This window comes from Aaosphaeria arxii, assembly GCF_010015735.1.
Source record: "Aaosphaeria arxii CBS 175.79 unplaced genomic scaffold BU24scaffold_10, whole genome shotgun sequence".
Classification (NCBI taxonomy): Eukaryota; Fungi; Ascomycota; class Dothideomycetes; order Pleosporales; genus Aaosphaeria; species Aaosphaeria arxii.
The window spans coordinates 237,188-264,428 of NW_022983483.1; the positions used below are offsets into that span (position 1 = coordinate 237,188).

The following is a 27,241-nucleotide window of genomic DNA, read 5'->3' on the forward strand; positions in this document are numbered from 1 at the left end:
AATTGGAGAGTGTAGACAGATAAATTAGTGAATCGACACTCGAATCTACGTGACTCCAGTCTGAGCCATACCCGTTCAAAGTTCTTCAAATACAAAAACACAGTTGTGTCATTGTCAGTATCGGGCGATTGCCTGACATAGAATGAAAACCGCAACCACAGATCTCCACACTCCCATCCTACCACTAAATCACAGCTTCGCCTCCTTGATGTTGTTGATGAAGTTCTTGTCAATGAACGGCACATTCGCACTCCCAAAACTATGCCCCGCCAACGTCTTGCGCGCCTTGTCCGGCATCTGCGCATAGTTGATCAACGGCTGAAAGCCCCCCTCCGCATAGTTGTGCTTCTTAACCGAGTAGCTCGATCCGTCGAGATAGTACTGAACCCTCAGGCGGTTGTTCTTGAGCCCGACGTTAGGCGCCTTTATCTTCACTGTATCACCGTGCCTCGAGTACGCGACGCCCAGCAACTTCGCGTCCTTCTTGTTGCTCGAGAGCCACACTACGATGTACTCGAAGTCGTGCCTGTGCGAGAACGCGTCCTTGGGCATGTACCACGCGTACAAAATCGCAAACTTGCCGTCGATGTTGTGGCCACGGCAGTAGATCTGCCCGGTGCTCTTGCTGCACTTCCCATTGTGAAGTCCCGTTGCCTTTAGCCCTTTGCTATACACATGTCAGTCAATTCACCGCGAATGTACATACAAAGGGAGTGAGTGAGACACCTGCTCGCGGATGGAGCTTGAGCTTCACTTACCTGACGTTGCCGTCCTTGTCAACCGCGGGGAACGGCACGCAGCCGCCCTGAACCTTCAGCGTCGGCTGGAATTTCTTGTACAGAACGGCGCCGTCGCCGCCTCCGACTGCTTCTCCCATGGGTTTGATCTTGTCGTGCCCAAGTTCCGCCCTGCTTTCAAGCGGACCACCCGACGGCAGCGCATGGCCGAATGAGGCAAGCAGCAACGTGCAGGCAAGTGTAACGACGGAAAATTGCATCTCGAAGAATATCAAATCGAATGTCTCTAATACTCGTGCTTTATAGCATTTCCCCGCGACCGTCGCGCCCTTTATACCTCAAGAATCTCGCATTGTACCGTACCATTCACCACATCCGATTCAAGCAGTGAGGTCGTACCACTCACTCACATCGCAATTTCCCACCCAGCCTCACGAAGCAATCCAACTACGTTCCGCTTCGCGCAATTGTCCTACATAGGTTACTCCACAGCTACATCTTTCGGCATCCTTTCGCTCGATGCAGGTACATCGCACGTGCGGTCTCGCTGGTTGGAACCCTTTTGGGAAGCTTGGCGGCGGGATAAGTAGGTACGTGGCTATGAATAGCATAAACAACCACGCGAACGTGTAGAATGTCTGCCTTGTGCGCGTGGAGAGATGATGCGACGCTGTTCCCTGCAGGTACCAAGGAATTTTAATTGGATTTATGTCGTATTGGTAGCAGCTTCCGAGGGCGATCGGAACTGGACCCTGGGTTCTCGTGGCTTGGAGCCGGATGAGGCGAGGGGGGACATACGGAGGAGGATGGAGCTGGAGCTGGGAATATTGTGGGCGGATGATGTTGAGATTAGGGGTGTTGGTGGCTGGAGATAGATGACTTTGATTTTCGGTTTGTTTTGATTTGTTTTGTGAGTTGATGTTAATTTTTTGGTTGTTGCGGTGTTACAGTAGTGAAGGAATGGGAAATAGCAAAGTGGGTTGGCCATTGTGATGTCACAATGGAAAATATGTTCTACACGTCGTATTTCCATGCATCAAAAATCCTTTCGCTATGAAATATATTCGTTTGGAATTATCTGTTTCGCCATTTCTTTGTCCACATCCGAGACACACCCTACCGTCACGACATTCCCGCGTCCTCCAGCTCCTGTTCCAAAATAGGCAGCGCAACGTCCATCGTACTTACAGACAGCAACGACGCGATCTCCAGAACCTCCATGATCTCTTCAGGCGTACCCCCATACCCAAGCACATTCTTCATGTGCAGCTTCAGTCCCGGCTGGTACAGATGCGTCGCCGCGGCATCGAAAGCACAATACACCAACTCTTTCACCTACTCAAAACACATTAGTCAGTTAGGTATACTCTCACATCCCAAAACCACACCACCCATCAATCCAACAAACAAAAACAACGAATCTCACATACCTTCGGCTCCAACACCCCCTCCTCCCCCCACGGCACACCACTAAACTCGACATACGCCCCGAAAAACTCCGGGCTCAACCTCAGGAAATCCTCCCAAAACGCATGCCAATACCCCCTCTTCGCCTCAAACTCTCGCCTCAACCCCCACTGCTCTTCACTCATGCCCTCCATCCCGCTCCCCATGTCCCGTCCCTCCTCCCGCATCACTTCGAAGAGTAACGGCACGCCGATGTTGCACGCGTGAATCCCGAGCGTGGAGGTTAAGCACAGGACTTCGAGGATCTCGGGTTTGGAGGCGCCGTGCGAGAGGGCGGCACGCATGGAGCGGTGGATTGAGGGGGCGTGGAGGTGTGTTGAGGATGCTGAGACGGCGAGGGCGATTAGGGATTGGATCTTGGGGGGGAGGTGGGATTTTTGATGGGGGATGGAGGTGAGGCGGAGGGAGGCGGCGAACATGGCGGGGGAGTGCGTGAGGAGGCGCGACCATTGTGCGTCGAAGGATGGGGCGCCGAGGAGGGTCGTGAAGCGGTTTTTGAGGGATTCTTGGGCGGGTGTGAGGGATTCTTGTGTGGGTATGAGGGCATCTTGCGTGGGTGGGAGGGCCATGGTGGGAGGTTTTGGGGGATTGGTGAGGGAGTTGGGGTGGTGAAATTGGGTGGTGATGGATGTTGCTATGGAGTGTTTCCTTGAGGAGTCTATCTTGAAGTTTTTGAGGGATAGATATCTATCTTGTTTTCTCAGTACTTCACTGAGATGAGGTCGGGGTAGAGTTGACCCAGGGACATGGAAGCCCCACCACCTGGACCCTTTCCCCGCAACGAGCGGGGATCGTTCAATGTTGGGGAAAGTTAATTATTACCTACCACCACCATACAATCTCTCATGATGCTCTGAGATATCACAACATCTACAATTACTTCCATCCAACACACCCTCAAACATGACCACGAACACCCCAAAAACAATGCAAGCGCAACTCCTCTCATCCTACAACACCCCCTACACCCTCCTCACCGTCCCCATCCCCCAGCCCTCACACCCCCACGACATCCTCATCAAAGTCACCGCCGCCTCCTACTGCCACACCGACCTCGTCCTCGCCTCGGGTCAGATGCCCGGCCTCCCGCCGTCGTTCCCCCACATCGGCTGCCACGAGTTCGCCGGCACCGTAGTATCGCACTTCTCCTCCCCAAGCGCCCAAGCCCGCTCGTTCGCCATCGGCGACAGAGTCGGGGTCCCCGGGCGTGCGTTCCACGCCTGCGGATCGTGCTTTGAGTGCCAGGGTGAGGCGGGGTCGCGGGATCCGGTGGCGCGGGACGACGAGGGGTACTCTGTGCACTGCGTGAATGCGGGGAACAATGGGTTGAGTAGAGACGGCGGGTTTGCGGAGTACGCGGTCGTGGATGCGAGGCAGATTGCACCCGTGCCGGAGGATGTGTCGGCGGTCGAAGCGGCGCCGTTGATGTGTGCGGGGGTGACGATTTATGCGGCGCTCAAGCGGGCGAGGTTGGAGGTGGGTGAAAGGGTGGGGATTATGGGGGCGGGAGGTGGACTGGGGCATCTGGGGTTGCAGTATGCGGGAAAGATGGGGTTCAGGGTATTGGGGGTGGATGCAGCGGACGCGCCGCTGAAGCTGGCGAGGAGTCTGGAGACGGGGGCGAGGATCGTTGATGCTCGGGCTGAGAAAGCTACGGATGTTGTGCAGCAGATTGGAGCAGAGGATGGGAAACAAGACGTTGGTGAAATGGGCTTGGATGCGGTGATTATCCTTCCAGAGAGCCAGCAGGCGTTCGATTACGGCATGACGCTGCTAAAGACTCATGGGAAATGCGTGGTCGTCTCCTTTCCTGAAAAGGGGTTCCATATCTCTTCGCGAGATATAGTCTTCCGCGATATCTCGATATTCGGGTCTTTGGTAGGGAGCAATCGGATGCTACGGGAGATGCTCAACTTCTCGGCTGAACATGGAATCCGAGCACTCACCAAGTCCTTTCCTTTGGCGAAGCTGAATGAGCTGGTCGAGGAGTACCACAAAGGTGGTGGAGGGAAATTGGTCATAGATCTTGCTCTTGAGTAATTGTATAATTACCCCAGGTAGTGGCATAGTGATTGAAAGCGTACGCCAACTCCAGGTACCTGCACGGATCGAATTCCCTATCCATCAGGCTCATTCAGCTTCGACCATATCCGCATATAGGTTAAGAGCATTTCCGATTACATCGACAATGGCCCATGTCTGTGCACCTCTGAAGATTGTTGCCCACACCCTGAGCACTCCAGCACTCAGGTGCTTCGTGTATCCCGGAGAATCCTCCGTGATGTTGGCCGGTAAGGCAAACTCCGTTTCGTCGAGCATGCCCCTCACAATAGCGGCTATCCTGCGCTCGTCCTCGGATATAGGTGGGTCGGGGTTGGGGAAGGATAGGGCTTCCAGCCACTTGCTCAATAATGACGCGCATTCCAGGGTGCACAGAGAATGTTGGATAGACCATATGAAAAATTGCGTCTTCGCGACGAGTCTGTATCCGATTTTGATGGGAATACTGAGCGCGTGCGCTGAGTGAAGAACAGCTCGCGTGATTTTTGTTGTTCGGCGAACTGCGGACCCCTGGCGGAGAGCATTGGCAATGAGTACCGGATCGCGAGTTTCCAGTGCCCGCCCCGCTGTGTCAACGTACAAGCGAATGTAAGCCAGTCGCAGCAACGCAGTCGAATTGAATGCCACCGGCCCGTTCTGGCTCATGGGATCAAGCGACGACTCTGGGTTTCGCGTCCAGCCGATCTGCCAGTTCCTCAGAGCGTTCTCAAGCGAAACCACGTCGTCTTTGCTGAGATCAGCCGAGTTGTCAAATCGACCTCTCGCGACCTGGCGCGCGAAGAATATGTGCTGGATGATGGCGTGGATTAAAGCATAGTTCCCTGCACTTGAATTCCATTCAGTGATGTCCCGGCCGCTCTTCGAGAACAGCCTCTGCAACGCTTCTTGGAAGTGTATTTCCTGGAATCTGTCTTTTCTCGCCTCTCTCCAGAGCTTTTCGTTGGGAGCTTTGAACTCAGAAGCACTGCAAGGCAGGGTGAGTTTTATCTCGGATGTCAAGATGAATGGGGGGATGTTGTATACGATGCAATGCAGGTTCGAAAAGCCGTATACAATGAATTTTGTACGCTTCACGGTCTCTCGTCGGACCCAGTCTTCCCATGAAAGCTTCTCTCGCAAAGGCTCGTTTTGAAGACCGTCGTCTCGAATCAGGGTAGCGAGAATACTTTGTATAGCCAGGGCCTCGCGAAGGATCTCTTTGTGTTTAGCCCAGGTACAGAGCGCCATCAACAACAGCAAAGCTTGCGCGGTTTGCATCAAGTCTTCCTCGTCAACTGAAAGCAGATCGGAATGAGATGGCAATCCAAGAGGCCCGGATATTGACCCCAAGCGAGGAGGTGTGCGGGAAGCTGATGTTCCGTCCAGATCTTGAGATGAAGAGCGATCGGATTCTGCGCGACGATGTATCTGTACCAAACGGGCATCTCTTCGTCGTATCCGATGGGTGGCGATTGCGCGGCTAGCATGGAAGATTTCCACGGCACGTTCCCCTTCAAATGTGTACTGCGCTCCGACGGCAGCCAAGGCAAGAATCAATTCGATCGAGCAGTTCTCTATGGTCATTGTGGGGAAGTGTAGAAAAGGCATGTGTTCATGGAAGCCGGAAATGTAGGCACTGAGATAGCGGCAAAGGGCCAATCGAGTAGGTAGCCGAAAGTCATGAGGAAGAACAGACGCAAACTCTTCAAGTTTGTCCGCAATCATTTGCCGGTCCGCGATGGAAACATCCGAAAGAAGCCTTCTCTGTTGTTCTGTTGTTTGATTCTGATCGTCTGGTTGTAACGATGGTAATCGCGATCCAAAACGAGAAAATGTGGTCGTCTCTTCATGTTGATTTGATCCATTAACACGACCGGATGGTGCAAGAGTGGTGTTAGTAGATATCAGGTCTTGTCCGTAGTTGAAGGATTCCGGCGAGAAGAACGGCATTGGCTGTTCGGTGTTAATCAGTCCTGCATAGTGAAATGTTGAAAGCGATTCATTATCAAGAAAAGCAGCGAGGCTATCCAGAGAATCGCCCAAGCTAGGGCCATGAACGTCCATTGGCGTTGCCGTTGTCATTGGTTGTTCGATGGTCCTTGCTATATGCTCATCCTGCATTGGCATAGGACCAGACACTTCGTGGTTAGAAGACCCATTGCCGATCAATGCCCCATGCAAAGCCTGATACTCGGCAGCCATCGAAAGTGCGGCTAGGGAAAACTCTTCATGATCATTGTTTGGAGTTAGGTTTACAGGTGGGAGAGGAGGGTGCAGACGATGTTCATGCTGCACCTCTACATTGGCAGCAGCTGGTGTCGGCATCATACTAGGGAGCTGTGGGACAGGCCTCCCAGCGTCAAAACTTGATCGCAAACGCTTACTAGGCCGACTCTCTCTGGTTTGACCTTCGTCGGCCGTTGGCGTTTGGGCAGGCTTTTGTTGTCCATTTTCTTTATGGTGTGTTAATCGCTCATGGCGCACAAGTAGATCACTACGCAGTCAGTACAACTTTGACGAAGGTAGTCTGTTAAAATACCTTCTGGTAAACGAATAATTACACTCAGCACAGCTGAATGGTTTGACACCGCTATCTGTCGAGCTGCAATTGAGTTCCCTGCAACCTGATGATTGATCAATCAGATGACTTACGTATTCGTTCATGGCGTTGCAAGTGCTCCAAGCGAGCAAACATGCGTTGGCAATGTTGACACTGAAACCTCTTCTCCTTCTCCTTCTTCCCCACCGAGGGGGCCGGCATGTGCTCGGTAGCCGTACTCGCCTCCATTGCCTTTTGGAGCCGGAGAGCTCAGGCAGGCGGCTGGAAAAAATGGCTAGTAACTCGACAAGACATCTGAGCCCATTGGGGTCGCCAAAAAAATGGATTACAACAAAGATTGGAGACTGGCACGACACAGGGCAACACAGGATATTTGGGAAATTGGAGACAAGCGAGGATAGCTGTGTGAGGATTGCGGAGATACAGAACGGAGGATGGATGTGCGGAGATGTCACCAATCGATTCACATGTGGGGAAGCGTTGGTGGCACCTCCCAGCCACGCCGGCGCGCTTGGCAATCGCGGGTCGCATTTCACGAGTCATTAGGCTCGTTCACGGAATCATCACCACTGGAAAAATGCCGTCAGACTAAAGCTATTTCAGCTCGATCATTTGATGCTGTGATGCTGAGAAGGTCGACGGATGAAGATCGTAGAGGCGACATGTCATATCGACCTTTCGCTTATGTCATTCATTCCTCGATTCACCCCTGTTTGTTCAACGTGACTACATTTTATCTAACTGTATGAAACCTATTCTATACATCTCATTCGACATAGAGTTATGCCCTCTCGCTCTTGTTGGCCAGTTCTCGCTGCGCTTCGCCCTTCTCCGCCATGTCGTTGAGAACCTTCTCTGCAGTCTTCATGGCATCTACACCAGCTGGCACGCCGCAATATGTGGTCGCGTGAATGATAGCTTCCCGTATCTCAAGCTCGGATAGACCGTTATTTCTCGCCCCTCGAATATGCACGGCGAGTTCAGGAGCGCGGTTCAGGGCCATCAGCATGCCAATATTCAGAAGACTACGCTGTTGTTTGGTAAGACCTGGTCTGGGATCTGGTCAGTCCCACTTCGTGATACAAATAAGAAGAACGAGCCCGTTGTACCTTGTCCATGCATATCCCCAGCACCATTCAGTTACAACTAAATTCACAGTCAGATCAATTATAGCCTTAGATTGGCCAGAGTGATGAACATACTCTCTTGTCCTGCCCGAGAGAACTCCGTCGAACCGTTGGCCAAAGCGCGGTCGACATATTCGTCTCCCACAACACTGCGGCGCATCTTCAAGCCCTCCTCGAATAACTGCTTGTGGAGATCATCGTACTTTGGGTCGGACGACATTTTGGGCGTGCGGTTGGTGGAAAATTGCTGGTCCGTTCAAGGGCTGTGTCTCGGATTGAAGCAGGCTATTCAGAAATGTATTCAGCCAGCAAACAGATTGCTTTAAAGAGATCAAATGAAGTGGAATTGGGATGAATAAGGGAGTTCTGAAGATAATTCATTCATCCTTCAATATGTCAATTTCCCCTCATGTGGGCCGCCAATCATCGGTGCTGGGGTAGTTCTGCCCCTCTTCCCCAACTTTCCCCAACTTCCCCAACACCATGGTGAAGTGTAGTTTACGTCACAATAATGCACGCGCTTGTAATCGAACAATCAGCGACATCGGACTATTGTTGTTCTAATTCTCTAGATTCATCGTACAGCAGGCGCTATCATGCACCATTTGACTTGAGTTGCCAATCCTCGTTGCCCCCAAGGTACCTATACACTACACGCGAATCGAGGCCGCGACACTGCGGATCCTTGCTGGCGTTCTCATATGTTTCCAGCCCTACATCACCCAAAACATTCTTCGAACCAACGCGCTTTGCCATATCGACTGCTAATCCAAAATCCTTCTTCATCAACTCGACTTTGAACCCTTGCTTGTAGCCTCCGGTGGATGGCGCTTCAGGGTAAACGTCTGGAACCGGGCAGAACTTGTCGCATATTGCGTTTTGCGCCGTACCAGCTCCATAAACTTTGTACAGGACCCGGGGGTCAAGTCCTGATCGCATGCCCATATCGAAGGCTTCTGAACATGCGATAGCAATAACGCCTGACAGATAGTTGTTGGAAAGCTTCGCAGCAAGGCCCAATGAAGGCCCACCACAGGGGATTATTTGTTTTCCCATCAGAGTCGCAAGATATGTTAAGTGCTTTAGGTTCGGATCCGACTCTGCACATCCGAGGAAGAACGCGATTGTACCCTTTATTGCCCCCACTACTCCGCCACTGACCGGTGAGTCGTAGAAAGATGCTGTAGGGAAATTCTGATTAATATGATCCTTCACAGCTAAACTTGTAGCTGTATCTATCGTCGAGCAGTCGATTAGAAGTTTGCCGGAGATATCTGTGGAACACACGCCGTTTTGAGGATCGAGGTATACCGATCGAACATGGGCGCCTTCGGGAACCATAGTAATGATAGTTTCCTGTTGTCGTATGAGCTGATTATCGCGATTTGATGGCTGATTATTTTCCTACCGATCGTTGTGCAACATCTTTTGCACTGGTTCCTTTGTAGATTCTACCAGGGTACTCTGCCACTAAATCGTCCACAACTTTCTCAAAGACGTCAAAGACGTATAATTTTGATTCTGGTGGTAATTTATTCGCTAGGTGCACAACCATGGGTTTTCCCATGGCCCCGAGGCCAATAAATCCCAGTGTACTGAATTGGTGCGTATCCGCCATGACGGTCTCTGATAATTTTCCAAAGCAGAAATTCTTGAGAGCGTTTGCTTTTGTTCTTATCTGCTGTTTTAATCCACTCGTCGACAGTAATTGCTGTAGTGACTCCCTGTCAGGCCTTTTTACGATTCATGGATCAATAATCAAGAAGGAAGCGCGAGTTTAGGGTTCGCCCCAATCTCATCAATCTTCCCCACCTCAGTTGGAGAAACAACTCCCACCATTTCTAGACCACCTTTCCCCAACACTAGCCGCAGAGCCATTGTGGTACCCGCTAAATCGTCTTATTGCAAGCCAAGCTCCTCAAAGTGAAATAATAACACAACTGCGTTGTCTTTGTGACTATGCCGTGGCTTATATTTCATCAAGCGCTTGTAGCTGCATCCATTTGATACAGTACCATTGAGATGACTTCGACAGTGCTGCTGAGACAGAATGCACCTCCTTCGCCACCTCCCGAAAGAGTGACTGTATCGGTGCATGCGTTAGATGCTGGTCATTTTTCCCTGCCCGAATATCAATTCGTTCATCCAATATCTCGAGACGCGCGCAAGACCGTACCCTCGCTTTCCTTCCTAATCCAACACCACAACATACATAGCGGAAAGACAACAAGAATTGTGTTTGATCTCGGACTGAGGAAAAACATTGAAAGATATGCAGAGCCCATTCAGAAACATGTGGTCACCAGACAGCCTATGACAACCGACCCTGATGTAGTCAAGAGTTTAGTCAAGGGTGGACTACACCCGGAAGATATTGACTATGTCATCTACTCTCATGTAAGTTCCTAACCCAGATATTAGTAGACCAATTCTCTGACTTCATGTCTCGTATTCCAGGTGCATTGGGATCATGTCGGCGAACCGCGTGACTTTCCTACCTCCACATTTGTTGTTGGCAGTGGAGCAACATCACTTCTGAACGGGACATCCGTAACACTGCGTGGCGGACATTCTTTTTTCGAGTCTGATCTATTGCCTCATGGCCGATTCGTTGAGCTTTCGGATCCCTCTGGCACACAGCCGAACTCGAAGTTCTCGGAGGAAGAATCGGGCGTATTGAACTTTCACCGACCGTGGCAACCATACGGGCGATGTCCCGAGACGCTAGATCTCTTCAACGACGGATCGCTGTACATTGTCAATGCTCCAGGACATCTACCCGGACACATCAACATACTAGCTAGGCTATCAGATTCTCACCAAGTGTACCTCGCGGGCGATGCATGCCACGATCGGCGTCTACTAACAGGAGAGAAGGAGATAGGAGAATGGAATGATGTGCATGGGCAAGTCTGCTGTATTCACGCAGATAAGCAGGCTGCACAAGAGACGATTTCGCGCATTCGAGAGCTCGAACGTGATGGGGTGGAGATTATTTTTGCACATGACGTCGAGTGGGAGAATAACCCTGTGAACAATGGTCGTTTCTTTGGTGCAAGCAAGCTTTAGACTTCTTTTCCCTATCTTTCCTTTCTTTGGAAATGAATTCGGAGTTTCTTTGCAATGTCTCTAGTTCAGCAATACCTCGTAGCTCAATTCTGTATGTCCTTTTTCGTCATCCACTTACACGAGTTGTGTTACTGCTGCTTTAAAAGTCGATCTGCACCTGTCCCCATCTTCCCCACACGCTACAGCAAGGAGTTGGGGAATGTGGGGCGGTCCGTGTCCAATCAGTACAGCTACCCCAACGTCCCATGTCCAGAAAGTCAACGAATGAATTGATGATATCTTCCATTACTGTATGCATACGAGGTGAGATTAATCAGATCACAGAAAAAGTCAAGCAAAAATATTATCATGGCTCCAGATGTAGATTTCATCACATTTCCCGCCCCGTCCCCTTCCCAGACCTACGTGACAATCTCAGCACTAGAGGGAGGCCATCTCACCCTCCCTGAGCATCTCTTCGTCACTGATGCAGATCCAGAGAAAAGAGCCACAGTACCAAGTCTCTCTTTCCTCATACAACGCCAGTCCGCCTCCAAGACTTCCAAACTCGTCTTCGACCTCGGTCTAAAGCGAGATTTCAAGGGCTACCGTGACGCCCAACAACACCACATTGCGCAGCGTCAGCCGACCATCGTATCTCCAGATGTGGCAGACAGTCTGCGAAAAGGTGGTTCCGGGCCCGAAGATATCGACACTGTGATATTATCTCACGTCCATTGGGATCACGTAGGTACGCCTTCCGACTTCCCAAACGCAGAGTTCGTCGTAGGAAGCGGTACCATCCATCTGCTACAAAACGGCGGCGGTCCTTTGTATCCAGCGGAAATCTTCAACCCGCACGAGCTGCCTGTAGACCGAACCCGCGAGCTCCCACCCGTCCGACAAGAAGACGTAGCGAAGGGATTCGTCTCGCAGACTAAGCACGAGTGGAGACCTCTAGGCGAGTTCCCTGCAGTTGTGGATTTCTATGGCGATGGTTCGGTGTACATCGTCGATGCGCCAGGTCACCTGTTCGGCCATGTGAATATTTTGGCGCGCACGGGACCGAAGAAGTGGGTGTACCTTGGTGGCGACTGTTGTCACGACCCAAGGATCTTGACTGGGGATAAGGGAATTGCGTTGTACGATGATGGAAAGGGTGGAGTGAGAAGTGTACATGCTGATACTGGTGTCGCTGAAACGACGGTGAAAAGGATTGCAAAGTTACTCAAGGCTGGGAAGGTGAGGGAAGAAGGTAATGGTGAGGTCGACGTCGAGGTTGTGGTCGCGCATGATAAGGAGTGGAGGGAGAGGAACTCTGATCGGTTTTACCCTGGACATCTTTGAGGCAAAACATATTGCATCGTTGGTTTGAGGAAAGGTGCGCGCTATTAATTTTCATGAGCTATGAAAAATGCCATCCCAGCTTTTAGTCCTAGACTTCGTGTGAAACTTATCAAGGTCACTACAACCCTCACCCCAATCCGACCATAAGCGATAGAAACAGTAGTCAGTTCGTAACCTACTCTGAGGGGCTTCTGCTTCCTTTAGAATACGAACGATTTCCGTGAAGCCATTCTTTGCCGCCCAGAAACATGGTGTTCGCTCCCCGCTGTCCAATTTCGAGGGATTGGCCCATACGTCCTCAGTCGTCAAAACAAGTCGCCGTTACATCTGGTCTTTGTGCCTCTTCGCTACCAGTGCCAACCTTTTTGCTTTGTAGCTAAATCTATTCACCCTACTGATGCGTGGACACATGGTCGCATACGAAAGACGTCCAGAATGGCAGGGGGCGCCCGTGCGGTGCCTGAGAAACGGGAGATCTGGTGATTGGCTTCCTTCAAATGCGCCTTCCTAACCAAAGACTTCCACACTTAAGACCTCCATTGACGGCATGGATTGCTAGACGTGAGCTCCTTGATGCCACTCAGGCAGGATAGCTGATATTCACCAATCTAGATCTTTTTTGATGACTTTGGCCAGCACATTCAGGCATCGACCTTGGCCGTCCTCAACTGCTATAGCCCCAAAACTCGACAAGATAGGTCTACTTGAGGAAGATACAACGCCCTATTACGATCCCCGGTATTTCTATCCAGCTAGTTTGGGGGAATTTGTCAATCAAAGGTATCAATTAGCGACCAAACTTGGCTTCGGTACCAGCTCGACAGTCTGGTTAGCACGAGACCTATTCCAGCTACGTTTTACGCCAAAAGCACGTCTTCGACTGCGCTGACGAACAGTAGATGGAGATGGAATGCTGAGAGATATGTTGCATTGAAAATTCATTCATGCCACCCTGAGAAGCGAAGTGCTGAAAATGAGCTAGCCATTTCTCGCATCATAACTCAGAAATCGTCAAATCACGAAGGAAAAGAATTTTTGCGTAGCCTGCTGAATTCATTTCAGCTTCAACAGCCATCTTGCATTGATCTATGAGCCAATTCGAGAGCCGCTTTGGCTCGTGAAAATAAGATTTCGGAATGGTACGATTCCGGTGCATATTTTGAAGATTTTGTTGCAGGAGATCCTACAAGGCTTGGATTTTCTGCATAGCGAATGCAAAATCGTTCATGCCGGTATGTTCAGCCTCTTTTAGTCGATTACCAGGCTTACTCTATCAGATATCAAAGCCGATAATATCATGGCCAGCTTGGAAGAGCCCGCAATTCTAGAAAAGAGCGCATATGACGAGTATAAAAATCCGCTGCCACAAGCGATTCGCGAAGATAGAACAATTTACCTCTCTCGAAACCAATTTGGACCGATCTCAAACATCCCAAAGGCCTTGGGCCGAATTGCTATTACTGATTACGGCTTCTCTGCCAAGGGGACGGTCCGCACTATGGAGCAATTCAAGCAGAGCCATTGCGTGCTCCTGAAGTAATTCTAGATGCTGGTCGGACATACAGCGCTGACATTTGGAGTTTAGGAGTTATGGTATGTTATGTTAGTATGATCTAACGCGAGATATATCATTGACAGCTCTATAGCTCTGGGATCTGTTTGGAAAGCAATCCTTGTTTCAAGAGCTTGACATAGAAGCCAATTATGATGATAAACTTCATCTTGCCTGTATAACGGCGCTACTAGGGCCACCGCCGTCAGCTCTACTGCAGCGAGGCAAGCGGACGTCCCTGTTTTACGATCTGAATGGTATGGGAATTGACCGTTGACGGGCCTTCAATTATATCGACTAACAATACATTAGATCAGCTACAGTACAAGGGCGACATACCCTCACTTGATTTCGCATCATCTGTTGAACAGATTCCAGAAGACGATAAAGAATTGTTTATCAAATTCGCTAAAAGGCTACTCACTTGGGATCCAAAGGAACGGTCTTCGGCGAAAGAGTTACTAGGAGATCCATTTTTACAGCAGTGAATCCAGTAATGGAGGTTTCATGCTCATGTCTTCTCTGTTCATCTTTTACGTCCTAGTAAGATTAGTACAACCTCTTCAGGCACCATCAGGACCTAGAGTACCTGGCACGAGTCATGGCATTGCTTGATTGGAGAAACATTTCCGGCCTTTTCCGTTCCCTCTATTCCCCAACATACGGGTAGTGGTAGAATAACGAAGCATGATTACCCCAAATCCAGGGACACCGCGCAAATTTGTCCCTGCGACTTCGGCACTGAAACCGATTCGATGGCTTCTATCGACCGGAATTTAGAGCCGAGCAAGATATTCCCATGTTCTGGGAGCGTACGCCGGGCTGGTAGCGTGGATGCGTGTAAAATGGACAGAAAAAGGGCCATTGGTTGAATATATGGGATCATGCTGCGAATAGGATTGTTGCATTGGAAAGTCTACGATCGCACGTAGGCGTGCTTGCTGTCTGCCCCCCCGTCCCCCCACACCGAAAGGTGGAGACCCAATGGATCCTTTAATCGATCCACCTTTTCCCAATCTCAGAAAACGTGACTACCCTAGATCTGGTATCTAAAATCTGGCTCACGATCCGTATACATACTCCCTTCCACCCTTGTATATCCCGCTGCAAGTTTTGCATCCTTCCTCTTTTCACGTCGCTTGTAGATAGCAAAGATAACCCACCAAGCGCACCAAGCAAACACTAGACACCCCAACGACCATCCATGACCAAGCTTATACCCAGGTGCAGCATTAGACTGATAAATCTGGCCACTGACGACACCGCCAATGTTCGTGAGGGTGAGGAGGATTCCCAGACTTGCTGCGCGTTTTCCGTCCGGGGCGCAGTTTACAGAGAGCCAGGTGATGTTGCCGCCCGTGCAGAGGAAACATGAGGTTGCGATGAGGTAGGTAGCGAAGTATCGGATGCCGGTGGAGACTGGGGATAAGAGGATGACGTAGCCTACGATGCCGAAGGGTGCCATGAGGATTAGGGGCAAGAAGCGCTTTTGATAGCGGTCGGAAAGGTAGGCACCGATGGCATAGACAATTGCGCCCCAGAGGTTGACGGGGATGACAAGATATTGTGCCTGTTGACAAATAAGCTGATGATCGAAGATGGTTCTGATGGTGAATGAGATGAAGTAAGTACCTGCTCAGTCGAATAATTGAAGCCGTAACGAATTATAATTGGAAGAAAAGTTCCGAAACCATATAGGATTGTCACCACGAAGATCTGAATAGTGCCATGAAACCAGCTTTTGATATCTTTGGCAGCTTCTTTGATCTCTGCTTTGCCATAGTGGCCGCTACCTCCAGAGTAGGCTTCAGCGCGCTCGGCTCGTTGGCGCATGATGGCTTTTTCATCGCTGTTGAGGAAATAGGCTGTTTCGTAGTTCTTGGGCACGACCCAGATGCAGATAACGGCCCATACTAGAGTGATGATGCCTTCGATGATGTAGAGCCTATTGATCCATTAGGAGACCTTCAATATATGGTAGTATGGAGGAAGAACAGACCATCGCCAGCCTGGGTAGCCAGCCGCGCCATCCATATGGAGAATGCCCCAAGCAATAAGACCTCCGAATGCTCCCGACAGGGCACTAGCAACGAACAGATAAGCCACACGAATTCCAAGCTCTTCTCTCGTGTACCAATTACACATGAAAAGTGTCATAGCAGGAAACAAGCAGCCCTCGAAGAAGCCAAGTAGAATACGACAAACAATTAAACCCGCGAAGTTTTGCACGAACCCAGTGCATAGGCACACTAAACCCCACGAGAATGTGATGACTGGAATAACACGGTTGAACTGGAGGCGTTTGACGAGGATTGAGGTAGGAAACTCTGCTAAGATGTAAAAGATGTAAAACACAGACACCGCTGTCTGCCAGTGGAATCAGTATCGATGTGGTTCATGATTAACTTTAAAATACACTCACATTGAGCTCAGTACCCTTAAGTTTGATATCCTGCGTCATCCCTTGAGTAGCCGCGAAGCCAATATTTCCTCTATCGAGATAAGATATCAACATTAGGAGCATCATCACTGGCGCAATGAACCTATCAAGCTTGCGACGGAGTTTGTCTTCGGCTTGTTTAGATGCAATGGTTGCTGGAGGCTCATCTTGTTGGAGATACTCGTTGGTGATCTGTTCTTGCTTCTTTTCCGAAATGGACGCGTCCTTGATAGAGGTGTGGTCACCCATGGTTTGGTATTGTAAGATGGAAAGTGCGCTGAAGGATCACAAGGCGACGCTTGAGGCGGCGATCAGTACGAGATATTGTCGATGTTTATAGCACTTACTACAACGTTGCGGTCTGCTCGTGTAAGAATTAGGATGCCGAGTCAATCGACTCCAAACTACAATGGTATCGCCGTCATGATACCCATGCGTCGAGCTTGGTTGGACATGGAAACCGTATTTCCGTACCGTGCGCATGCGTTGGCAGGCTATGCATTCATCGGGTATCCTAGGGGTCAGAACAAGGACAATTACAATGCATTGGGTGGCAAATATTCCTGCGGAAATGATGATCATGAATCAGGCTGGGGAAATTGGTTGGGGTGGAAGAGCGGAGTCTGCTATGATCGATTTCCCCGCATTTGGAGAATGTGGGGTGCAGGAACGCTGGATGAGGGGGTTGGCGTTGTACATGACCACGAACAAGCAAGTAAATCTTGGTCCAAATCATCAAGATCGTTCGATGAGTTGTTATTTGAAATTCCTTCCCCAAATACCCGGGTAACATCAGGCGGATTCCGATACACACGCTTCCGATTCAGAAGGGCGGACAATAATCCAGAGAGTGTGAAACGAAGTGATTGAAGAAAGCGAGGTTGAATGGGCCAGATTGACCGCTGGACATACCACTGCAATATATTTTATAGAGACCTGAAATGGCTTCAGCAGATAAAACTTTGGCCTTCATAGGTGCGCATACTGAGTCTAGCATTCTTCGGGCGCTCGATACATTGACGATGCCTAGGCCTAGGTGTAATGGGATATCCCATGGCATTGAACCTTCGGAAAGGTCTCGATTCTTCATACACATTACTTGTCTGTGATGTGGTCCCAGAAGCTATCTCGAAGTTCCAGGAAGACTCAGAAGGCCATGGGCCAGTGCGAGTGGTCAAGAGTGGATACGAAGCGGTGCAGAACTCCGTAAGCTTTGACATCTCCGCGCAACACATACCGGTGGATGAGGCTTACAAATACTCAATAGAACATTGTGATTACAATGCTTCCAGGGTCTGACGCGGTAAAGCAGGTGTATCTCAATGGTTCAGACGGGGTCCTTGCAGGCGTGGAAGCATTATACAAAGAATCCTCTACACTTGAGAAGAAGATAATAATGGAATGTGGAACCATCGAAACTTCGACGATCTTGGAGGTTGCAAAAGCTACTTCGATATCGAGCGCTTCCTCCAAGTTAGCCTTCGTGGATGCTCCTGTATCAGGTGGCCCAATGGGTGCGCAAGATGGGACATTGACGTTCATGGTCGGTACAAATGACAAGGATGTCTTCCCCACCGTGAAAAATACATTGGCACATATGGGAAAGGCAGACAGCGTCTTCCTGTGCGGAGACGTGGGTGCTGGTACGGCGTTCAAAGTCATCAACAACTATCTTTCTGCGATTACGTCTTTAGCGGCGTCCGAGGCTTTGAATATTGGCGCGAAGATGAACCTGGATCTGTCATTGTTAACTGATGTTATCAATGTAAGTGGAGGGCAATGCTGGGTCACAAGTAAGAGCAATCCTGTTCCGGGCATCCAACCCAATGTGCCCAGTTCAAGAGGGTACGAAGGTGGTTTCAGAATTGAATTATGTCGAAAGGTTCTCCAGATGGGAAGTGACCTAGCCGAAATGGTAGGCGCAAGGACTATATTGGACAAGCCCACCCTAGAGGCATTCGATGAAGCAAAGAACGATGAGAGGTACCGGGGCAAGGATGCCAGAGTGGTGTACAAATGGTTGAATGAAAGTGAAAGGAGATAAATATCTCAGTATCGCGTTCAGCGTCGGCAAAGATAATCAAAATCGACATTTACAGTACCCATCACTAGCGACCCTCCCCGTGACCTGTGAAGATATGCAGCTCATTTGACCTGCGCCCAGAAATAATTCGAAAGAAATAGGTTATCGAAGGCAATTAATTTGCAACATTCGCTCGTTGCATTGTGTAATATTTAGCATATTGTAGTCACCATCATCAAGTTTCGTATTTGGTGAATCTCAACTCGCGACAGTACCTCGTAACCAACAGCCTCGTACTCGTAGGGGTGACAGTTCGTGATGGACGTTCAAGCCAACAACGGTGGTGACGAATAATGGAACTCGATTTATTTATTCGACGGAACGTTGTTCGACCGTCGCACTGGAAGACTAGTCCTGGAGAGGTTACAATTGCGGGGGCCGCGATTCACCGAGCGGGACCGAGGCATGATTGACAAGCCTGTGAACGTCGCATCAGTGGCATAGCTCTAGAACTCAAAAGGGGGCACCTTTCACCATATCAATCACTGCCTCACCAACTCCCTGATCCCGCTCGACACGCCGATTGACACGGATCATTCGGTTTACATCAACAATACTCCGTACCATCATCCACAATCCCAGCGCGTTCCTCCTGCTACATCAACCATCATGGCACAGCTACCTCCCTTCGAGCACACCTCGATCGATGCCATTCCCAGCATCACGGCCGGCATTCGCGCCAGCTTCCTTTCCCACAAGACACGGCCACTGGAGTTCAGAATACAACAGCTGAGAAAGCTTTACTGGGGGTGCGCAATACACCATTGTTACTGTCTAGCATCTAACTGACATGTTTCACCAGTCTCAAGGACAACTCTGAGCTTATCGCCGAAGCATGCAAGAAGGACATCGGCAAATCGAGCTTCGAGGCATATCTTACGGAGATCTCTTGGACCATGAACGACTGTATATTCATGTCAAAGAACGTCACAAAATGGGCACAGGACGAGAAGCCGGAGGACATCGCTTTGACCAACAAATTCTTTGGACCAAGAATCAGGAAAGATCCTATGGGCACCGTGCTCGTCATTGGGTACGTCTATCGCAGTCCGTATGGATGTCTTTTTTTTCGGCATACTGACTTCTTCTCTTAGAGCATACAACTTCCCTGTCCAGCTATCCGTCGGTCCTGTGATCGGTGCTATTGCTGCTGGTTGTACTGCTGTTCTCAAGCCCTCTGAGCAAGCACCGCACACTGCAGCTGTGTTGCAAAAGGTCTTTGCTGAATCTCTTGATCCCTCTTGCTATACAGTTATTCAAGGCGGCGTTCCAGAGACTACTGCATTGCTCGATCAAAAGTGGGACAAGATCTTCTACACTGGTTCAGCAAACGTAGGCACAATTATCGCTAAGAAGGCAGCGGAAACTCTTACTCCAGTCACTTTGGAGCTGGGAGGGCGCAATCCCGCAATCGTTACAAAGCAAGCAGACCCACGACTTGCGGCGCGACGCTTGCTATGGGCCAAAACTCTCAATGCTGGCCAAGTCTGTCTGTCCCAGAATTTCACGCTTGTTGATAAGGATATTGTCCAAGACTTTATCAGGGAGCTGAAAACCGCCCTGAAAGAATTCTATCCCCAGGGTGTCAAGAAGTCACCTGACTATGGACGAATTGTCAACCAGAGGCAATTCCAAAGGCTCAAGAAGATGGTGGACGACTCCAATGGCAAGATTGTTATCGGAGGCGAGATGGACGAGAGTGAACTCTTTATTGAGCCCACCGTAGTCCTTGTCGACAGCACAGAGGACAGCATGCTGAAGGACGAAAGCTTCGGCCCCTTGTTGCCTATCCTGCCAGTAACAGATTTGGATGAGGCTATCAAGATCGCAAATGAAGTGCACGATACTCCACTCGGTGTCTACCCCTTCGGAAGCAAGGAAGAAGTTGCTAAAGGTAACATTGTCAAATCAATCCTGAATTTAGTACAACCACTGACACATACCCAGTTATCAGCCAAACCCGCTCAGGCGGAGCTTCCATGAACGATGGATTCTTCCATGCCTCTATTCCCACAATGCCATTTGGCGGTGTTGGAACATCTGGTACGGGGGCTTATCGTGGCAAATCTTCATTTGAAACATTCACCCATCGTCGGTCCATCACCACTACTCCAGCCTGGATTGAGGGCATGCTCGATATTCGATACCCCCCGTATACCCTAGCGAAACAGAACAAATTCTCCAAGATGAATGGCCTCAAGCCAGACTTTGATCGGGAGGGTCGATCTTTAGGATGGGCGAGCTGGTTTCTTGGGCTCATCGGCCTCAAGAGCCTGACTGCTGTCGTTAGTAAGTGAACGCTCTGCCTATCGACGCGAATTATTTTCCTTTGTCTACAAAAGTCCTTCGTGACACTTTTTCAATTCTCGTATCATGTATAAAATTTCTATGTAGTTTTTTGCCTCGAGTCTATTGTGTGCAGAGTAGCTGACACCGTGTAGTTGCCGTCGGTATCAGATTTTATCTGCAAAGGAGGGCAAAGTTGTAAAAAAAAAAATGGGCGTAACATCAAAAGATTTGTACCATCCAATCGGATGAAGGGCCACAATGTATTTTCTACTCACTTCCACCTGCGAATACTGCCTGGTATAGTCGCTATATATCCATACTGTCGTTGTCGTACCCAGCCCCTAAGCGAATCGGGGGCATTGTCCGATCTTAAGCTTTGAGTTCCTTTCTTTACTACGTCAGTCCCGTGATTTTTATTGTCTTTCAGGATTACAGACTGATCTGAGCATCTCATCAAAATCGGAATCCATGTTAGCTAGGTTGAGCCAAGATATGTTACTCTCGTGATGCGCAACGCCCTTATTCCTGTGAGCCGGGCGCCTTGCGCCACCAAGCCGAACTCGGAGATGTACCACGCGATTGTTTCCTTGCCAAATAAACAGCATCCCACATCGCCAGGGTACTCAACCGCATAACAACGCACTAATCTTGCTATCCAAAACAATAATCGCAAAATATCATAAATCAAAATGCGCGTTGATCCAAGTCCCAACCCAGTAACACACACCAAGCTACCCTACTCAGGGACAACCACACATCACCTCATATCCTCAACAAACGGCCAGCACTATGCAATCCAGATCTCTACGCCCCTCGACTGGGCCAAGACCCTCGACGTCCGCTCAAACAACATCCCCGTGGTCTATCTCCTAGACGGCAACACTGTGTTCCTCACTGCATCGGAAATATGCTGGCGCGGGGAGATGTCGCCCTTCTTCTGCGGGGGCGCCATCGTCGTTGCGATAGGATACACGCACGACCCAACAGAGACAAAGTCACTGTACAATATCATTGACCGGAGCTACGACTATACGCTTCCCGAGAAAGAAATCAATGAAGCGGCAACATCGATCCGTACGGGAGGCGTGGACGAATTCTTGGATTTTGTCGAGCGCGACGTCAAGGCTTTGGTGCGCAGGGAGTTTCCCGATATTACTATTGCCCGGGAGGCGTTCTTTGGGCATTCGTTTGGCGCGCTATGTGCGGTGCATGCGCTGTTTACCGGTCGCGCGAAGTTTGATGTTTATTATGCTTGCAGTCCGTCGATCTGGTGGGCGGAGGAAAGTGTCTTGGAGGAAGAGGCTCGATTTTTGGGAAAGGAGATTGTAGACAGCGGTAAGGGTTTACCAGAGCTGCAATTGATGTATGGGTCTTTGGAGTTGACGCCGATACGGCGATCCAGAGAGTCAGACGAGCGGTGGGAGGAGAGGAGGCAGACAGCTGAAGCGCGGAGAATGGGCGGAAATATCGACGATATGTACGAACGGCTAAAACGTTCGACTAAGTTCAGCAAGTTGGGAAAATATGTCTTTGAAGGAGATCACCATGGCTCAGTTGTTAACAGCGCTCTGGGAAGATGTTTGACAGCATTTTTGGAAGAAGAGTGAGCAGATCGCCATTGCAAAGAGGCTGTATTAAGAGCACAATTGGCCATACTAGGTCATTCAAATAGACTACATTTTCAAGTGCTCCGGGCGAAGGCATTGCCAGTGCACGCAGGAAAAACATTTCTCATTTGACTACTTCAAACACAACGGAACACAATCCGTCAAGGAAATAAAGGACAATTCTCCTTATCCTCCACCACCGTCGACCTGAAGCAAAACTCCAAATACCCAAGATCGTGACAAGTCTCTCCACACGTAAATCCATTTCCAAAGCAACCTGACCCTCGCTTACAAGAAAGTACCTGAGAGCAATACCCACAGTAAACGCCAGGAACGACTCCTTCGTCACATTTACACGGCCGACGTATCTCATGGTTGGCTGACGTCGGTGGCAATGTTGGTCTGAGGGTTACAAACTTGTGGGTGTAGGTGTGACTTATTGTTGGCCTTGCAAGAGGAAGAGGAACAGACCTGTTGAATGAAACTAGCTTGGGTGTAGGGACTAAAAAGGCTGGGACTTCGGCGAGAGATGTCGCTGCTCCATCGAGAGTTGAAGCGGAATTTTCTGCAAGAGATGAATCAATGGATACTGATGCGACGTACTCTGCTAGAAGCGAAGGGTTGGCGGTGACGATTGAGCTAGTGTTGTAGGAGTCTGTCACTGTAAGGTATGGCCTGGGTCTGGGACGTGGTCTTGGTCTAGGCCTTGGTCGTCGAGTAGGTATTGGTGAAGGTACTATACTCGAGGTGACAGAGCTCATGCCCAAAACCGGGAGTCCGAAGTCGAGGTCGAGATCATTGATCGTGGGTGCTGCTCCGCTAATGATTTGGGATCCAACCTCAGCATTGAAAGGATCTGATGATGGCGTCACGATATCAAAGTCTGGCAGTTCGATTACCACGGCTTGGATCAGGGTGGTTGGATTTGGCTGTTCTTGTGGTGATTCCTCGACAGAATAAGAATCCACCTGAGCTGTGACGCCTATGATGAATATGAAGATCTCGAAAGTTTGGATTAAGTCTAGATGCATGGTATTGATGCTAGAACAAGGTAAAACTTTAGAATTTCGTCAAATATTTAGCTCACTCATACAACATTTATAAAGACAATGATCTTCAAACCGCCATCAAGCAGACTGGTAAGCATGAAAAGATTACTACGTGAGGGGTTGCATTCCGATCACCGTCCCACCACGAAATAAGGAAAGACATCCTGAGATTCAAGCGTACTGGTTTATGATCCGGGTACGTGGTTCTTAGTCTACTAATTCCCATGCAATGATCTCATCCATTGTCCCTGGTATCCAGAACTGAAGTCCTCTTGGGACCATTTTTGGTTGAAGATATGTCGCTTTGTGCTCGTGGAGTAGCATTCCTGACCACAACGACAAATGTTATCCAATAATTGGGCTCTCGTCAGCACGTCAAACAATCTGGTACTACTCAACTATTTAGCAATTCAGCTGCAGAATACCGTCACCCGTGTATCTTTGAAAGGGGATGGATGGAGTTGCCTCCGCTTCGACTCTTCATTCTTTCAACCGTGGCTATTTGACCATACAGAGACTAGTGATTGAGCAACGTACAGAGGGTTGGCACGTCGAGCTGGCCCCGTGCTAGTATTTTATGTCCACAGCAGTTCCTTCGTGAGGTTTATCGCGAGCATTTTAGATAGTTTACTGGCTACAGTACACTCTTAAATAGACCTTTTCGGTATAGAACATACATGGAGTTAGCAGGTGACCAGCCCGGCGTGCCAACCCTCTATAGAATCGCTGAAAGCTCGCGCCTCGTATTGACTATCCAATTCAACTCTAATAAGCGTCTTAAGAGCATCCGAATATAAGCGTCAGTTGCTCGGATTTCGGCGTTGACAGCTATATGTGTGTTGCTGACCGTACCAACGTTGGTAAGCTAACATGCGGATAACTACATAGATCAATCGTCAGGAAAACGATATCGGCAGACTTCGTTCGAAGCGCTAGAAGTGCGGTAATTCTTCTATGCGGAATATTGACTGGATGCGTTCTAGGACAGAATGTTCAGGCCTCATGGTAACAAGTTTGATGGTTTCTTTGAGTAGAACATGAAGGAAGCATGTACCCCAAAAACTTGGAATACACATAATGCTAAACAGCGGAGTAAAGGAACCCAACATGTGCGATCTCTTGGTCAATTGCTCGCCTTACCTTCCTTTCGGTTGACAGCTATGCTTTTAGTAACATTGATATCCGAAAACTTGCACTAGAACGATCGAAAACTATACAATTCTCCAATGTTGGTAGCTTGCATGATCGTGTTCGTCTTTTCATCAACGATCGTACTAGTACGAAGCTATTGTAAATCAAACAGAAGATACGAACGCTCGTGTTCCCAGAAAATACCAACCAGACACCATGGAACAGAGTGAATTCATGTCCCTTTGCGGTTGTAGTACTCTCAGCCAAAGGGGGAAGCCGGAAATAGTCCTGGGAAGGCTCGTGAGGTTATTTAACTGACTACAGAGACATTACAAAGGGCAGAATAACAAAAATTGAAGATGTTTCTTAAGTCTTCGCAATATTTCTACTATCTTTAAACATTAAATAAAGTAATATTCTTTACTGGATACAAAGGTGTTTAGGTGGTGATCGTAAACACAGTGGGTGGCCAGGACTTCCCGAGATATGGGTTCTCAATTAGGTAAAATAACCGCAGTATCGAGTCTTGTTACCTTCCTAATGCATCCAACAGCTCTAGCTATGTCGTCACGCGGGGTTGGTCGAGCTCCAGTAGATAGTGAGAAAGTCCGATTATTTATTTCTCAGATACGCGCTGTTCTCGATATCTACGCCTTAATTTAATTCAATCAATTGAACAAAATGCGCATCTCCAATAGTCTTTTTACGACGCTTGCATTGGCGAGTGGTACAAACGCAACCAATTTCACCGGCGACAAGCTTAATAATGTGCCGGTCATTTCGTATCTTAATCTATCGGATGTTCCTGCCCAGACAGTATCAAGATACTATCTCAGAGTCGGAGAGCTGAATGGAGGATTGCCCGTTCATGTTCCAGTCTTTGTTGCTCGCGGAACCAATGACAGTCTGCAAACTGGGAAAAAGCTGTCACTGTCTGCTGCAATTCATGGCGACGAGCTAAACGGCGTTAGAGTGATTCAGAGGATCTTTGAGCAACTGCAAGGTCAAGTAGATACTCTTAATGGAACTGGTAAGACAATCTTTCAAAAAGAACTGAAGGCCTCCGCGCTGATGTATGGCAGTGATTGGAATTCCAACTGTTAACCCACTAGGAATTTACTTGAATCAACGTAACTACTTCACAGCTGGTGATTCTGGATTCTTCACAAACGTCAACCGAGTTTTCCCTGGAAAACACCCATCAGTAGGCGGCAACGGCGCACAGCTCCTGGCATACAACATCTGGAACAACATCTGGGGCAACACCTCGCAAGTAGATGTAGGACTAGATCTCCACACCCCAAGCTCCGGCGACGAGACATCACTATGGTGCTACTCCGACTGGCGCCTCCCTTACGTCGAGCGGCTATCCAAGCTCCTCCAGCCCGACACCCTCAAGATCGACCCAGGCGAGAAAGGATCGATCGAAACCACCTTCGTGGAGAACAAGATCCCATCCATAACCGTCGAGATGGGACTCGCCAAGTTCTGGAACGAGACGCTCATAGATCGGGTCTTCGACTTCGTCAACCGCGTCATGGACGACTTGCATATCATCCCATCAAACGCCACAGAACCGTACCAGCCGGATCTAAGCAATACGTACATCATCAACACGTTCGAAGACACGCACTCTACATACGGAGGCTTCGTCGAGCAATTGGTGCATGCGAATGACCCCGTCACTAAGGGCCAGGCCATAGCGAACATCCGGAATCCTTTTGGCGATATCCTAGAAACTATCTACTCCCCGGCCGACGGCCGCATGTTCCAAAGCCCACGCGACCCTAGCATTGAACCAGGAGGCAGTGCAGGAATGATCGCGTACAACTCGACTGATCCGGAGTGTGCCGACGGCTGTGTCTTGTAAATAGATCCCCCAAAAGGAGGAATTTGATCAAAGCATGATCATTCTCCGCTACTTGTATATAGACAAGTCCAAGAAATAAAAACAGAAGCAGTTTAAGCAGTGCTTCGACAAGGAACCTCATGCATACTCGTCGTGATCCCCCACCTTTCCACCTCCGGCTCCACGTCCACAGGGAACTCTCCCCTCACCTCATTACTCGTCGTCGATAGTCGCGCGTAGAACACCGCTGTCAAGATGCCGCCATTGCAAGGGGAATAGTTCTCATTGTCGTCCGTCGTGTCGCCTCGTCTGTCAAACCTCCCCACATTAGGGCCCCTAAGTATGAGTGAATTGCGAATCTGTGAATCCCGTCAATGCTGCTCTATCATCAATCGCGGGCACGAGTGGCTTCTTACGTGGAGGGGGTTATCAAGCCAGTCGTACGTGGCAACGGTTTGCATCGTGTCGCCTTTTATCATCGGCGCGTAGCCGCTGAAATATCCGCCGTTAAGGTTTAGGTAGATGCGTGTGTTGGGCTCGGACAGGGTGACGTTGAGAGTTACTGTGCAGTTGCTACGTGATGCTGTGATAGGTACACCCGGGCCGAGGCGTGGGCGGAAGTTATCGATCCGCTGGGTGAAGTTGAAGCCATTGTTTGAAGAGGATGGGAATATGTGTGCGGTGGTGAGAGCGGAGTCGGGTGGGCATGATGGGCCGGATGTGGTGAATGAATTTAGGATGATGGTTGCTGCTGATACCTGAAAGATGATTAGGAGTAGGAGCTGAACGTTGAAGAGTTGATACATCTCGAGCATTTTAGCAATGGTGGAGAAAACACAATAGGGTTGAATTCGATGGACTGTGTCATTTTTATTATGTTGTGTGCTATTAAAAGATTGAGCCCTGCATATTCAG

At 49.4% G+C, this 27,241-nt stretch overlaps 16 protein-coding genes across 16 annotated transcripts; 8 read left to right on the forward strand and 8 right to left on the reverse strand.

Annotated features, from left to right (window-relative positions):
- Positions 1-189: 189 nt before the first annotated feature.
- On the reverse strand, positions 190-997 carry BU24DRAFT_355692 (25 kDa protein elicitor; the record flags this gene model as incomplete). Its single annotated transcript, XM_033523868.1, has 2 exons — positions 190-667; positions 759-997. The coding sequence occupies 2 exons, from the start codon at positions 995-997 to the stop codon at positions 190-192; spliced, it is 717 nt and encodes a 238-aa protein (XP_033379123.1).
- An 862-nt stretch (positions 998-1,859) lies between these two features.
- Positions 1,860-2,773, reverse strand: BU24DRAFT_398790 (AhpD-like protein; the record flags this gene model as incomplete). Its single annotated transcript, XM_033525391.1, has 2 exons — positions 1,860-2,072; positions 2,168-2,773. The coding sequence occupies 2 exons, from the start codon at positions 2,771-2,773 to the stop codon at positions 1,860-1,862; spliced, it is 819 nt and encodes a 272-aa protein (XP_033379124.1).
- Positions 2,774-3,063: 290 nt separating this feature from the next.
- Positions 3,064-4,743, forward strand: BU24DRAFT_398794 (alcohol dehydrogenase-like protein). The gene has a single exon (XM_033525392.1). The coding sequence runs from the start codon at positions 3,108-3,110 to the stop codon at positions 4,242-4,244; it is 1,137 nt and encodes a 378-aa protein (XP_033379125.1). The 5' UTR covers positions 3,064-3,107; the 3' UTR covers positions 4,245-4,743.
- On the reverse strand, positions 4,290-7,188 carry BU24DRAFT_471832 (uncharacterized protein). The gene is made up of 3 exons (XM_033532713.1): positions 6,897-7,188; positions 6,784-6,838; positions 4,290-6,738 (listed from the first exon to the last, which is right to left on the reverse strand). Exons 1-3 carry the CDS (start codon positions 7,030-7,032, stop codon positions 4,335-4,337), a joined length of 2,595 nt encoding a protein of 864 aa, XP_033379126.1. The 5' UTR covers positions 7,033-7,188; the 3' UTR covers positions 4,290-4,334.
- A 397-nt stretch (positions 7,189-7,585) lies between these two features.
- On the reverse strand, positions 7,586-8,272 carry BU24DRAFT_471839 (CMD-domain-containing protein; the record flags this gene model as incomplete). Its single annotated transcript, XM_033532714.1, has 3 exons — positions 8,007-8,272; positions 7,914-7,950; positions 7,586-7,856 (listed from the first exon to the last, which is right to left on the reverse strand). The coding sequence occupies exons 1-3, from the start codon at positions 8,149-8,151 to the stop codon at positions 7,586-7,588; spliced, it is 453 nt and encodes a 150-aa protein (XP_033379127.1). The 5' UTR covers positions 8,152-8,272.
- Positions 8,273-8,525: 253 nt separating this feature from the next.
- Positions 8,526-9,549, reverse strand: BU24DRAFT_471842 (uncharacterized protein; the record flags this gene model as incomplete). The annotated part of the gene is made up of 2 exons (XM_033532715.1): positions 8,526-9,287; positions 9,340-9,549. 2 exons carry the CDS (start codon positions 9,547-9,549, stop codon positions 8,526-8,528), a joined length of 972 nt encoding a protein of 323 aa, XP_033379128.1.
- A 404-nt stretch (positions 9,550-9,953) lies between these two features.
- Positions 9,954-11,000, forward strand: BU24DRAFT_471843 (Metallo-hydrolase/oxidoreductase; the record flags this gene model as incomplete). The annotated part of the gene is made up of 2 exons (XM_033532716.1): positions 9,954-10,328; positions 10,389-11,000. The coding sequence occupies 2 exons, from the start codon at positions 9,954-9,956 to the stop codon at positions 10,998-11,000; spliced, it is 987 nt and encodes a 328-aa protein (XP_033379129.1).
- A 348-nt stretch (positions 11,001-11,348) lies between these two features.
- BU24DRAFT_436211 (Metallo-hydrolase/oxidoreductase) lies at positions 11,349-12,326 on the forward strand (the record flags this gene model as incomplete). Its single annotated transcript, XM_033530143.1, has 1 exon — positions 11,349-12,326. The coding sequence occupies one exon, from the start codon at positions 11,349-11,351 to the stop codon at positions 12,324-12,326; it is 978 nt and encodes a 325-aa protein (XP_033379130.1).
- Positions 12,327-13,623: 1,297 nt separating this feature from the next.
- BU24DRAFT_466569 (uncharacterized protein) lies at positions 13,624-14,366 on the forward strand (the record flags this gene model as incomplete). Its single annotated transcript, XM_033532376.1, has 4 exons — positions 13,624-13,862; positions 13,907-13,919; positions 13,973-14,135; positions 14,191-14,366. The coding sequence occupies 4 exons, from the start codon at positions 13,624-13,626 to the stop codon at positions 14,364-14,366; spliced, it is 591 nt and encodes a 196-aa protein (XP_033379131.1).
- Positions 14,367-14,914: 548 nt separating this feature from the next.
- BU24DRAFT_398798 (retrograde regulation protein 2) lies at positions 14,915-16,567 on the reverse strand (the record flags this gene model as incomplete). Its single annotated transcript, XM_033525393.1, has 4 exons — positions 14,915-15,448; positions 15,511-15,823; positions 15,878-16,241; positions 16,315-16,567. 4 exons carry the CDS (start codon positions 16,565-16,567, stop codon positions 14,915-14,917), a joined length of 1,464 nt encoding a protein of 487 aa, XP_033379132.1.
- A 692-nt stretch (positions 16,568-17,259) lies between these two features.
- BU24DRAFT_377457 (3-hydroxyisobutyrate dehydrogenase-like protein) lies at positions 17,260-18,680 on the forward strand (the record flags this gene model as incomplete). The annotated part of the gene is made up of 3 exons (XM_033524647.1): positions 17,260-17,293; positions 17,349-17,524; positions 17,586-18,680. The coding sequence occupies 3 exons, from the start codon at positions 17,260-17,262 to the stop codon at positions 18,360-18,362; spliced, it is 987 nt and encodes a 328-aa protein (XP_033379133.1). The 3' UTR covers positions 18,363-18,680.
- A 163-nt stretch (positions 18,681-18,843) lies between these two features.
- On the forward strand, positions 18,844-21,169 carry BU24DRAFT_426998 (aldehyde dehydrogenase). The gene is made up of 5 exons (XM_033529111.1): positions 18,844-19,150; positions 19,204-19,434; positions 19,496-20,295; positions 20,349-20,690; positions 20,843-21,169. Exons 1-5 carry the CDS (start codon positions 19,011-19,013, stop codon positions 20,887-20,889), a joined length of 1,560 nt encoding a protein of 519 aa, XP_033379134.1. The 5' UTR covers positions 18,844-19,010; the 3' UTR covers positions 20,890-21,169.
- On the forward strand, positions 21,101-22,464 carry BU24DRAFT_427000 (uncharacterized protein). Its single transcript, XM_033529112.1, has one exon. It carries the CDS (start codon positions 21,380-21,382, stop codon positions 22,295-22,297), a length of 918 nt encoding a protein of 305 aa, XP_033379135.1. The 5' UTR covers positions 21,101-21,379; the 3' UTR covers positions 22,298-22,464.
- A 202-nt stretch (positions 22,465-22,666) lies between these two features.
- On the reverse strand, positions 22,667-23,328 carry BU24DRAFT_466574 (uncharacterized protein; the record flags this gene model as incomplete). Its single annotated transcript, XM_033532377.1, has 2 exons — positions 22,667-22,862; positions 22,901-23,328. The coding sequence occupies 2 exons, from the start codon at positions 23,326-23,328 to the stop codon at positions 22,667-22,669; spliced, it is 624 nt and encodes a 207-aa protein (XP_033379136.1).
- Positions 23,329-25,118: 1,790 nt separating this feature from the next.
- BU24DRAFT_377465 (uncharacterized protein) lies at positions 25,119-26,409 on the forward strand. The gene is made up of 2 exons (XM_033524648.1): positions 25,119-25,507; positions 25,560-26,409. Exons 1-2 carry the CDS (start codon positions 25,159-25,161, stop codon positions 26,345-26,347), a joined length of 1,137 nt encoding a protein of 378 aa, XP_033379137.1. The 5' UTR covers positions 25,119-25,158; the 3' UTR covers positions 26,348-26,409.
- On the reverse strand, positions 26,191-27,138 carry BU24DRAFT_427002 (uncharacterized protein). The gene is made up of 2 exons (XM_033529113.1): positions 26,743-27,138; positions 26,191-26,685 (listed from the first exon to the last, which is right to left on the reverse strand). Exons 1-2 carry the CDS (start codon positions 27,130-27,132, stop codon positions 26,440-26,442), a joined length of 636 nt encoding a protein of 211 aa, XP_033379138.1. The 5' UTR covers positions 27,133-27,138; the 3' UTR covers positions 26,191-26,439.
- Between the last annotated feature and the right edge of the window lie 103 nt (positions 27,139-27,241).